The sequence below is a fragment of the Oncorhynchus kisutch genome, linkage group LG20 (genome assembly GCF_002021735.2).
Source record: "Oncorhynchus kisutch isolate 150728-3 linkage group LG20, Okis_V2, whole genome shotgun sequence".
Taxonomy (NCBI): domain Eukaryota; kingdom Metazoa; phylum Chordata; class Actinopteri; order Salmoniformes; family Salmonidae; genus Oncorhynchus; species Oncorhynchus kisutch.
The window spans coordinates 36,017,795-36,031,172 of NC_034193.2; the positions used below are offsets into that span (position 1 = coordinate 36,017,795).

Consider the following 13,378-nt stretch of genomic DNA (forward strand, 5'->3'; position numbering starts at 1 on the left):
CATTACTCATCTCATATGTATATACTGTATTCTACCCTATTCTACTGTATTCTATCCTATACTATTGTATTAGTCTATGCCGCTCTGACATCGCTCGTCCATATATTGATATATTCTTATTCCATTACTTAGATTTGTGTGTATCAGGTATTTGTTGTGAAATTGTTAGATATTACTGCACTGTTGGAGCTAGGAACACAAGCATTTCGCTACACCCACAATAACATATGTATGTGACAAATAACATTTGATTTATTATGAAGGTCACTTGTGTAAAATTTACTTTTCCCCACTCATCTTTTGACATTGCTTATGCATATTCAGTGGCCTGGCTACTTCCAGACTATGTCAAAGGCCCATCCTGGTAGATCTGAACCTAATGCAGCTTGGAGTGATCAGATGACAGAAGTCACATTTAGGTGCCAGTTGTAACTGAGGCCATAGATGCTCCATATCCATTACTTTTGAGTGCTTTATATAATATGACTAAATGTGTTTCTGTGTTGCAGGGGCAGTCAAGAAATGGAATGGCAAGACCACAGAACATGACATAAGCAGAGCTGTGGGAGACCACCTCAAGCACCTGGTAGAGCCGGGGGTGGTGTTTACCACTCCACCACGCCTTCAGTAGACTGGAAAAGAGGGATTGATACTGTTTTTCATACTAAGATGGACCAAGAGTCTGTTGATTGGTCAGTCATTGGGTTAATTTGTTTTACAATATGTTCAAATCAAATCAAGCTTTATTTATATAGTACATTTCAGACATGGATGCAACACAATGGCTTCACAGGAAAAAACTGAAAATAAACTGAAATATTTAGTACACCAACATAGGAGGATAAAAAAAAACTTAAAGACAAATGAGCATCCTAAGGAAATGTCATTGATTAAAATGTTAAAATATCCAACCCAAAATATTAGCTTGTTTTTTAGGAGGGGTTCTGAAAGACACTATGGGGGTGTCCAATGAAAGTTGACAAGTAACAACAACTGGGACATAAAAGACACCCATCATGAGACCCACTAAATCTGCCCAAGAAGAGGCAAACAAAAGAAAAACCCACATCAAACTTAAAAACAGGAAGCAAACCAAAAAGGTGGTTAAAATAATTTATTACAATCAATACCATTCAAAGTGACTATTTACACTAACTCGACACTCCGCTCCGACATATAAAGTACGGATCCATCCTATAAACTTCTCCCCAAATCCTAATCTACCTAACACCCTGAATAGAAAAGATCTATTCACGCGATCAAAAGCTTTCGCCTGATCTAGCGCTGCTACCATTAAAGGCAGCCCTCTATCTTCAACCCAAGCGATGGAATCCCTGATCAACTGTAGGTTCCATCTTATAGAGCGGCCCTCTACCCCGCACGTCTGATCCTCGTGGACGACGTAGGGAAGGGCTGTGCGCAACCGGTCTGCTAAAACCTTTGCAAGAATCTTGTAATCTACGCACAGCATGGTCAATGGCCGCCAGTTGCCAAGGTCAGTTGCTTCCCCCTTCTTATAAAGAAGTGACAGCACACCAACAGCCATTGATCCCCCCGGGACCCCCGTCTCAAGGATGGCCTTCAAGACTTCGAGAACCACTGGTCCAAGTATACCCCAAAACTTGAGGTAAAACTCAGCCGGCAGCCCATCCATCCCGGCACCTTCCCTTTTCCCATCCTCCTAAGAGCGCTCTCAACCTCTTCTAGTGAGATCTGGGCCTCCATCACGTCTCTAATGTCCTCTGGCAACCGCCGGGACAAGTGTTCTAAAAACACGTTTCCCTGCTCTACATCTATTTCCCTTTCCTTAAATAAACCTTGGAAATGATCAGTTGTCACCCTGACCATTTCCTCTGGTTTACTTACTATACTACCATTTTCTTCCCTAACTCCATGCATTACCTTCCTACTCTGCCTGGCCCTAACCGACTTAAAGAACATAGCGGAACAAGTCTCATTATGTTCTAGAAAGCCACTATGCGCACGCTCCAGGAAAGCTCGAGCCTTCTGCTCCTGCAGCTCCCTGAGCTGCGCCTTTAGGGCTGCGAATCTCTCCCAGTCAATCAACCCGCCGAGGTTGCCTGCCTCGTACTCGAGTTCAATTAACCTTTGGATACGATCCACCTCCCTCCTTTCCTCCCTTTTTTTCCTTCTACAATATCCTATTATAAAAGCCCTAATCCTCACCTTAACTAAATCCCACCACTCTAACACCCCCTCGCACATGGACCGGAGGCCGTCAAGCCTCAGAAAGAACCAAAAAATGCGTCAACGAAAGCCTGCTCCTCCAGTATATCCCGATCTAACTTCCAGTACCCCCTACCGAAGAGGCAGACTGGCGACCCCACCTGCAGGAACACCCCATCGTGATCCGTGAAGAAAACAGGCAACAGCCGCCCAGACAACTGACCCAAAGACCTGGATACAAAAATGTAGTCGAGCCTCCGCGCAACCCCCCTGGAGTTGCGCCATGTAGGACCGACCATTGCCGGAGTAGTGTGCAGGCCACCATCAACCAGACCATGGCAAGCCATTAGCCCAGAGATGGCACCTGCACTGCTATCACCGCCTACCCCTAAATCTATATTAAAGTCTCCTCCTATCACCAAGTGCCTGTTTGTAACACACAGGGGTTCCAGACAGTCCACCATCTCCCTCCTGTCTGCCGCCACCTGTGGCCCATACACCCCAATTAACCTATATCTAGCTTCTCTAAACTTAACATCTATCCCCAAAACTCTACCCTGCATTATTACAAAAGTGTTCTCTATTTTAACCTCTCTATGCCCACACAAAATCCCTACTCCTGTTGAGTGCACCCCTCCTATGCCCCAAAAAGATTCCCCCTTATCCCACTCCCTCTTAAATCTACACACATCCCCACCATCCCTCAGGTGAACCTCCTGTAAAAAACAGAAATCAAACCCCACACCCTCTAAATAACAAAAAACCGCCCTCCTTTTAACATTATTCCTTAACCCCCTAACATTTAGACTAAAAAAAGAAACAGAACTATTCATTTAATTATTTACAACAAATAAAAAATAAAAATAAAAAACAGGAGACTCACCCGATGCTCCCCTGGTCCATCTCCACCGGCGGGGACGTCCTCTCCTCTCCTGACGCCCCCCCGTCCTCCATCCCAACCCATGACCCAGGCAGTGTGTTGGGTCCTCCCTCCCCACCCACCATCCCCCCCTCCCTGTTTGCCTCGGGGCTGCATGTAGGGGACCCCATCTCCTCAAACAGGAGTTGGGATCCCTCTAGCAAACAGCCCACCGACCCCTCACTGGAGTCATCCACTAAAATGCAAGGGGCTGAGGCAAACCGGGAGGACAAATTACCCTCCCCCCCCCCGCCACTCTCTTAGCCCCCCCCTCCCCCTCCACACCCCCCTCCCTCTCACTTCCTGCCAAGCTCCCCCTCTTTATCCCTTTCTTCTTTGGTGAAGGAGGTAGCGGGGAGACACAACGTCCCATCCCCGCTAACTCCTCCACCAAATCCCTCATTTCGACCTCGAGGAAGCCTGGCAGGCTGTCCCCCCACTCCTTCCCCCCATCTCCCCCCCCCTCCCCTCCCACCTCCACTCCTCCCTCCGTCACTGTCCCTGTCACTGTCCCCATTCCCTCTTCCACTCCTTCTCGCACCACTGTCCCCTTCACCGCTCCTTTACGTTCTTCTGCCTTCTTTTCCTTCTCCTCTTCTTTTCCACTCTTTCCTTCTTCCCGCCTCTTTCTTCTCATTTCTTCCTTCTTTCCATCCTCTTCTCTTGCCTTCTTTTCCCCTGTGCCATCCGTACAATCCGCACGCGTCCTTTCTTTCCTCCCCCCATCCCCCGCTCCCCCCCCAGCTGCAGACGCGTATGACCTGTGACGATCCGGGCAATCACGCCACAGGTGTTCTCTGGAGCCACACCCGTGGCAAGCCTTGGGCTCGTCACACTCCCTGGCCTCGTGCTCTTCCGACCCACAAAAACGACATTTCTTGTTACTGCACGAGGCCAGGGTATGGCCGTAGGCCATACAACGCCTGCAGAACGGGGGCTGACGTGCATAGTATAGGGTTCCCCTGTCAGCCCCCAGGGAGAACATTGCCGGAGGATGGAGGTAGCCATCCACACTCTTCGGGGACTCCCTGAGTAACGCCTGGAAGCCTCTCTTCCCATTCCAGAAACCCAGGGAATCCCTGAGGTACCTCGCTGAGGAGACATTGTCCATGTACCTCCCCAGAAAGGCTCTCCTGTGTGTGTTCTCTGGTGTAAATGCAGCTGGGCAGATATAGCAAAACTCTTCCCACATTGATCACAGCTATACGGTTTCTCTCCGGTGTGATATCATGCCGCTTAGCTGACTAAAACTTTTCCCACATTGATCACAGGTATAAGGTTCTCTCCTATGTGTGTTCTCTGGTGTTGAGTCAGACTGCTAGATGAGGTAAAACTCTTCCCACATTGAGTACAGCTATAAGATTTATCTCCTGTGTGTGTTCTCTGGTGTGATATCAGGCTGCTTAGGTGAGTAAAACTCTTCCCACATTCATTACAGCTGTATGGTTTATCTCTTGTCTGTGTTCTCTGGTGTGATATCAGGCTGCTTAGGTGAGTAAAACTCTTCCCACATTCATTACAGCTATACGGTTTCTCTCCTGAGTGTGTTCTCTGGTGTAATATCAGGGTGTTTAGCCAAGTAAAACTCTTCCCACATACCACAGATATAAGATTTCTCTCCTGTGTGTGTTCTCTGGTGTGATATCAGGCTGGTTGAATGAGTAAAACTCTTCCCACATTGAGTACAGCTATAAGGTTTCTCTACTGTGTGGATTCTCTGATGAATTTTAATGCCTGCTGAGGAGGTGAATCTCTTCCCACCGTCAGAGCAGCAGTGAAGTCTCCTCCCTGTGGGTCTCTGCTGGTGTTTCTTGAGTTGTTCTGATGTGGAGAGACTCTTCTCCGCCTCATGAGGTTGTTAAGGCTCCCCAGAGGAACCACGGTAGTCCCGTCTCTCTCCTGTGTGAACAACAAAGTCAGACAGATGGTTAAAGTCCCATAACAGCGGAAATCCACTGTAAAAAGTGATGCCAACAGCGTAGCCATGATGCTGTACAACAATTGACTTTCTGTAATGAATGTAATGATTATTTTACATTTGTCTTAAAATGAGCAATAACAGTCATATTTTGTCTTGTTTTCACACAGAAAATGATTTCCTGGATCAGCTGATGATAGTTGAACATGTGACTGTAACTAAACAGCTACAGTATTAAGAATTATGTGTGTAACTATTGAAGAACCACGTTAATGACAGTATCCATTTGGGTGTTGTCAATAAAGTTAAGGTGACTCTCGGTTAGAACCATTGGATTTTGAAAACTCTGAAATTATTTAGAATTTCTTTGAGCATGAAAACTGTTTTCCCAGCGTAATTTAAGGAGAGACTAAATGTTACATAGGTAGAGTGCATTTCAGACATCTGAATACAAAAAACTGTCCTAACAAGACAATAACCTAAACCACAAGGCCAAATCTACACTCGAGGAGCTTACCAAGATGACGTTGAATGCTCCTGAGTGGCCTAGTTACAGTTTGGACTTAAATCGTCTTGAAAGTCTATGGCAAGGCTTTAAAATGGCTTTCTAGCAATGATCAACAACCAACTTGACAGAACAGGAAGGATTTAAAAAAGAATAATGTATATTCACATGAAGATCTGTCTCCTATTGGAAGACATAACGACTTCCCATCAAGCCAAATCCTTAAATGCCTTACGATGACATCTCTCACTCCTTCAATTTTGCAGTTCTCTAAAAAAACACTATTTTGCCCAAAACATTTATTTGTTTCCCTTTAATGTGTTTATACTTTACCTTATTTATATCACTTTTCAACAGGAAAAGTTTTTTTTTTTATTCACTGGAGAACGTCATGAACAATTCATACATTTTTTTCTCACCTTTATTTAACCAGCTGAGAACAAGTTCTCATTTACAAATGCGACCTGGCAAAGATAAAGCAAAGCAGTGCGACAAAAACAACAGAGTTACACGTGGGATAAACAAACGTACAGTCAATAACACAATATAAAAATCTATATACAGTGTGTGCAAATGGAGTACAGAGGCAATAAAGGCAATAAGGCAATACATAGGCCATAGTAGCAAAGTAATTACAATTTAGCATTAACACTGGAGTGATATATGTGCAGATGATGATGTGCAAGTAGAAATACTGGTGTGAGCAAAAAATGTAAATAAAAACATGGGAATGAGGTAGGCAGTTGGATGGGCTATTTACAGATGGACTGTGTACAGCTGCAGCAATCGGTGAGCTGCTCAGATAGCAGATGCTTAAAGTTAGTGAGGGAGATATAAGTCTCCAACTTCAGCGATTTTTGCTATTCGTTCCATTCGTTCCAGTCCAGAGAACTGGAAGGAAAGGTGGCCAAAGTAGGTGTTGGCTTTGGGGATGACCAGTGAGATATACCTCCTGGAGCGCGTGCTATGGGTGTGTGTTGCTTTGGTGACCAGTGAACTGAGTTAAGGCGGCATAGCAAAGACTTATAGATGACCTGGAGCCAGTGGGTTTGGAGACGAATATGTAGCGAGGGCCAGCCGACGAGAGCAGTGGTATATGGGGATATGGTGACAAAACGGATGGCACTGTGATAGACTGCATCCAGTTTACTGAGTAGAGTGTTGGAGGCTATTTTATAGATGACATCACCGAAGTCGAGGATCGGTGGGATGGTCAGTTTTACAAGGGTATGTTTGGCAGCATAAATTAAGTATGCTTTGTTTCCGATTCTAGATTTAATTTAGGATTGGAGATGCTTAATGTGAGTCTGGAAGGAGAGTTTACAGTCTAACCAGACACCTAGGTATTTGGTGTCCGCCTAGGTATTTGTAGTCCACGTATTCTAAGTCAGAGCCGTCCAGAGTAGTGATGCTGGACGGGCGAGCAGGTGCGGGCAGTGATCAGTTGAATAGCATGAATTTAGTTTTACTTGCGTTTAAGAGCAGTTCGAGGCCACGGAAGCTCGTCTGGAGGTTAATTAACACAGTGTCCAAAGAAGGGCCAGAAGAATACAGAATGGTGTAGTCTGCGCTGAGGTGTATCAGAGAATCACCAGCAGCAAGAGCAACATCATGGATGTATACAGAGAAGAGAGTCGGCCCGAGGATTGAACCCTATGGCACCCCCATAGAGACTACCTGAGGTCCGGACAACAGGCCCTCCGATTTGACACACCCACAAGTAGCACGCGCTCCAGCAGGTATATCTCTCTGGTCATCCCCAAAACCAATTCCCCATTTGTCTGCCTCTCCTTCCAGTTCTCTGCTGCCAATGACTGGAACGAACTACAAAAATCTCTGAAACTGGAAACACTTATCTCCCTCACTAGCTTTAAGCACCAGCTGTCAGAGCACCTCACAGATTACTGCACCTGTACATAGCCCATCTATAATTTAGCCCAAACAACTACCTCTTCCCCTACTGTAATTATTTATTTTGCTCCTTTGCACCCCATTATTTCTATTTCTACTTTGCACATTCTTCCACTGCAAATCTACCATTCCTGTGTTTTACTTGCTATATTGTATTTAATACGCCACCATGGCCTTTTTTTGCCTTCACCTCCCTTATCTCACCTCCTTTGCTCACATTGTATATAGACTTATTTTTCTACTGTATTATTGACTGTATGTTTGTTACACTCCATGTGTAACTCTTTGTTGTTGTATGTGTTGAACTGCTTTGCTTTATCTTGGCCAGGTCGCAGTTGAATATGAGAACGTGTTCTCAACTTGCCTACCTGGTTAAATAAAGGAGAAATAAATAAATGAAATAGATCAGCAACGGTGGCTTGCAAACAGTGGATAGTAAGTAGCCCACCTTTGGAATAACTATGTATAGTTAGTACTGTAGTACCCTGTACAACTGTAGTATCCTGTATAACTGTACTATCCTGTATAACTGTAGTATCCTGTATAGCTGTAGTATCCAGTATAACTATGTATAGTTATAACTGTAGTATACTGTATAACTATGTATAGTTATAACTGTAGTATCCTGTGTAACTGTAGTATCCTGTATAACTGTAGTATCCAGTATAGTCTGGGAGGAGGTGAAACCACTCAGGCATATTTGTTGTGATCTAATGTTTTGATCATCTAGTTTGCCTTGTAAGCATTCAGTCACCAAAGGGGGTCATTCCTTTGTTTATATACTGTCTCATTGACAAAATGAGTATATTTAGAATTTGAAATATATTTAGAATTATTTGTTTACAGAATTCTTTTGTCTCAACCCAGTACACAGTAAACATACCAAGGCTACACATGTTATTATTTATTTACAGTTTGGAGGGTGTGGGATTCTGTGTTTTACATTATAGCCATTACCATATACACACTGCTCAAAAAATAAAGGGAACACTTAAACAACACAATGTAACTCCAAGTCAATCACACTTCTGTGAAATCAAACTGTCCACTTAGGAAGCAACACTGATTGACAATACATTTCACATGCTGTTGTGCAAATGGAATAGACAACAGGTGGAAATTATAGGCAATTAGCAAGACACCCCCAATAAAGGAGTGATTCTGCAGGTGGGGACCACAGACCACTTCTCAGTTCCTATGCTTCCTGGCTGATGTTTTGGTCACTTTTGAATGCTGGCGGTGCTTTCACTCTAGTTGTAGCATGAGACGGAGTGGAGTCTACAACCCACACAAGTGGCTCAGGTAGTGCAGCTCATCCAGGATGGCACATCAATGCGAGCTGTGGCAAGAAGGTTTGCTGTGTCTGTCAGCGTAGTGTCCAGAGCATGGAGGCGCTACCAGGAGACAGGCCAGTACATCAGGAGACATGGAGGAGGCAGTAGGAAGGCAACAACCCAGCAGCAGGACCGCTACCTCCACCTTTGTGCAAGGAGAGGCACTGCCAGAGCCCTGCAAAATGACCTCCAGCAGGCCACAAATGTGCATGTGTCTGCTCAAACGGTCAGAAACAGACTGGGGTGGTATGAGGGCCCGATGTCCACAGGTGGGGGTTGTACTTACAGCCCAACACCATGCAGGATGTTTGGCATTTGCCAGAGAACACCAAGATCTGGCACCCTGTGCTCTTCACAGATAAAAGCAGGTTCACACTGAGCACGTGACAGACGTGACAGAGTCTGGAGATGCCGTGAAGAACGTTCTGCTACCTGCAACATCCTCCAGCATGACCAGTTTGGCGGTGGGTCAGTCATGGTGTGGGGTGGCATTTCTTTGGGGGGGGGGGCGCACAGCCCTCCATGTGCTCGCCAGAGGTAGCCTGACTGCCATTAGGTACCGAGATGAGATCCTCAGACCCCTTGGGAGACCATATGCTGGTGCGGTTGGCCCTGGGTTCCTCCTAATGCCAGACAATGCTAGACCTAATGTGGCTGGAGTGTGTCAGCAGTTCCTGCAAGAGGAAGGCATTCATGCTATGGACTAGCCCGCCCGTTCCCCAGACCTGAATCCAATTGAGCACATCTGGGACATCATGTCTCGCTCCATCCACCAACGCCACCACAGACTGTCCATGAGTTGGTAGATGTTTTAGTCCAGGTCTGGGAGGAGATCCCTCAAGAGACCATCCGCCACCTCATCAGGAGCATGCCCAGGCGTTGTAGGGAGGTCATACAGGCATGTGGAGGCCACACACACTACTGAGCCTCATTTTTACTGGTTTTAAGGATAGTACATCAAAGTTGGATCAGCCTGTAGTGTGGTTTTCCACTTTAATATTGAGTGTGACTCCAAATCCAGACCTCCATGGGTTGATAAATTTGATTTCCATTGATCATTTTTGTGTGATTTTGTTGTCAGCACATTCAAATATGTAAAGAAAAAAGTATTTAATAATAATATTTAATTCATTCAGATCTAGGATGTGTTATTTTAGTGCCCCCTTTATTTTTTGAGCAGTGTATATATGATTAAATATTATCTGATGTTGGCTGTGTGAAGTATCTGCATTTGTGCACTTGAGCATCATCATGAGATTAAACAACTGCTTGCTACATCTACTTGCCTGTTGGTGTGTGTGACAAGAACTGAGTAACATGGTGTGACCTGCATGTTGCAAAACTGTAGATAACAGCCCAGCAGATGCTTTGTCCTTGTGTTTGTATGTAACAATATTGAGCACATGGTGTGACTTAATGTATCTTACAAAGTTGTGGTTAATTAGGTATAGGGAGGGGTGGTCATCACGAGGTTTAACTGAGATGGAAAAATACTGAACAACACAATACCAGGAACTGAGCAACTGTTATAACTAGGCTGCGATACCAGAACAGTAAGAATCTATACATCGATGGAGGGAGGACTCCAAGAAGCGCCAAGATGCGGGGACCCGCCTGAGCACCTGCGATAGGCTGAGCAAGTCTAAACCACGCTCAGCCTCTACTGTGATAGACATTGTTCCAACCCGTCTGTTGGCCTATCACAGTATAAGAACAACTGTTTACGTACATCCTGTCAGTTCCCTGTTCTTCCCTGCGTGGTATTACAGTGAGCCCGCTTAGTTAATAAAAAATACATAGTATACAATCGGTGACTCATTGTCATATTTATCCTGATACCAGATTCGAATTTACGCAACTCTAACAAGGGTTGGGGGTCTGACATCCAGGAGACACATTTTATTTATTTATTTAGTTTGGAGGGTTACTGGTCTGAAATCCAGGAGACACATTTTAGTTCTAATGGTGCCGTTCTGTTATTCTTTTCAGCTTCTTTTTCCAAGCATCTTACATTACTCTGAGACTAGTTATCCTGGGATCTAACATTACTCTGAGACTAGTTATCCTGGGATCTAACATTACTCTGAGACTAGTTATCCTGGGGAATAGTTTCAATACATTTGCAAAAAACCTAAACCTGTTTTTGCTTTGGCATTATGGGGTATTGTGATGTCATTATGGGGTATTGTGACGTCATTGTGGGGTATTGTGATACATTTTAGAATAAAGGGATGCACCGATATGACATTTTTGGCCAATACCGATATCCAATAATTTCCTTGCCCCAAAGAATTATACCGATAACTGATATTTAACATTTTAGAGGCCTTTTAAGCATTATAGTACAGCATTCTGATAGTTAACACACACACGGGCGCAGCGGTCTAAGCCACTGCATCTCAGTGCAAGAGGTGTCACTATAGTCCCTGGTTCGATTCCAGGCTGTATCACATCCGGCCGTGATTGGGAGTCCCACAGTAGTTGTCTGTTATTGGTGTAGAGTGGACAACAAAGGAGAGGGATCCCACATGTGGATAGGAAGATACAAATTATCATTATAATGGAAAATATGAATTTAAAATCCAGGAATTTTACAACTTTAGCTCTCTAGGTCAAGCCAGTAGGCTACAGTAGGTTGTATCTCTCTAGGTCATGCCAGTAGGCTACAGTAGGTTGTATTCAAGTGGAAACAATTATCAATCCAATGTGGAAAGTGTCAAATTTGGTCAACAACAAAATGAATGGCTTATTTGCTACGTGAGGTTTACTTGATCCAACAGAAGTTTCGTAATTCTTAAGTTGTTATGTGGACACGTGATATACTGACAACTTTGATAAAAACACTATAGGAGTTGTCTCCAGATCGCGATGCATATTCATGCTAGTAGCTTAGCATCTTTCTCCATTGAATACAGGTGGTTGACGACAACAACCCTCATAGAATATAAACAATATATTACAATAATAAGACGAATCCACCAATCCAAAGAAAGGATAGGTGAGAGCTAGACAACCCGCAGTGCCGCTTTGTGGACAACGACTCCCCTCGTTAGGACGGAGAGACATCTTGTCAGTACATCCATAATCTTTGGTGTAGCCAACCCAACTCTCGCATGGCACTATTGGGGGGCAAGGTGTGTAGTAAATCATCACTACATGAAAATCACAACATACCGTGCCCCCCAGTCTGCGGTCAGCAGATAGACCCTTCTCAAATATATATGTTAAGTCACTTTTTGGAAACGGAACGGAGAAAACAAGGGGTAGCTTGTTCTCTACGTCGTCGGATTCTAGACATATCAGTCATCATCCTAGGGCCCTCTGTTGAAGAGGTATTGATGGGCCAACTCCGAATATCCAAAGTTAAAAACAAATTTAAGGCGGTACTTACTGGGGTTAATCAGATCTCCTATCTCCACCTCTTCATCTTTCAATGTGACAGTAATCTCCCCGTCCTTCTTCACTCCAAAAACTGCATCCTCCTCTTTCTCTTCCTCCTCTTCTTTTACTGTAACATCCTCCTCCTCTTTCACTCTGAACGCTTCTTCCTACTTCTTTCACTGAAACGTCTTTCTCTTCTTTCACTGAAACGTCTTTCTCTTCTTTCACTGAAACGTCTTTCTCTTCTTTCACTGAAACGTCTTTCTCTTCTTTCACTGAAAAGTCTTTCTCTTCTTTCACTGAAACGTCTTTCTCTTCTTTCACTGAAACGTCTTTCTCTTCTTCTTTCACTGTAACAGTCTCACCCCCAACTTCTTCCTTTACAGTGACATCCTCCTCTTCCTCCTCCTCCTCCTCTTTCACAACAACGTTCAGCCCCAGAGCTTCTTTCGCCATCCAGCAGACCTCCTCTTCTTTAACAGGAGAGTAGTGTAGGGAGCTCATGGTCAGGGATGTTAACTATCTATCATTAGAGACTAGACTAGTGCTAACTTAACCAGCAAGCTACTATAGCTGACTAATACAAAATAACGTAATATTACATTAAATATCTTAACAAGTAGGTACGACAGACGTGTGTCTAAAACACAGCAGTTAATATACACCAAAAGAGTATAAATAGCTTGAATCTTTCGGCTATGTTGTCTAGCAAGCTACGGAGGTGGTTGACGAGCTGTTTCTGAAGAACCGTCCACTATATTATACGTCACGCTGGCAGCGTCGCCTGAAAGACGCACATCGCCGTCTGCTGACTGGAGGGGAAACGCAGTTGAGGATCATATTTGATTTTCAGACAAAGATGATTTTACATGGATTTAATTAAATAACACTATTATATTGAGACGTACAAAGACAGGAATGTGTTGATTGATTAGTGCAAATAAAAAATGTTTACCACAGCATATTTAAGTCAGTTTCTTTAAGCCATACTCAATCAAAATTTGCAGCTAGCTACTGTAGGTCTATACTGCTACATGGTGTAACAATACATCATGTAGATGTATCTAATAAACAGACTAGGTCTATACTGCTCCTACATGGTGTAACAATACATCATGTAGATGTATACTACCGTTCAAAAGTTTGGGGTCACTTAGAAATGTCATTGTTTTTGAAAGAAAAGCAACTTTTTTTTGTCCATTAAAATAACATCAAATTGATCA

At 44.0% G+C, this 13,378-nt stretch overlaps 1 protein-coding gene across 1 annotated transcript; it reads right to left on the reverse strand.

The window, feature by feature from the left end:
- Positions 1 to 1,026: 1,026 nt before the first annotated feature.
- On the reverse strand, positions 1,027 to 12,890 carry LOC116355413 (zinc finger CCHC domain-containing protein 3-like). Its single transcript, XM_031799108.1, has 3 exons — positions 12,166 to 12,890; positions 3,582 to 5,005; positions 1,027 to 1,032 (listed from the first exon to the last, which is right to left on the reverse strand). Exons 2-3 carry the CDS (start codon positions 4,296 to 4,298, stop codon positions 1,027 to 1,029), a joined length of 723 nt encoding a protein of 240 aa, XP_031654968.1. The 5' UTR covers positions 4,299 to 5,005; positions 12,166 to 12,890.
- Positions 12,891 to 13,378: the final 488 nt, after the last annotated feature.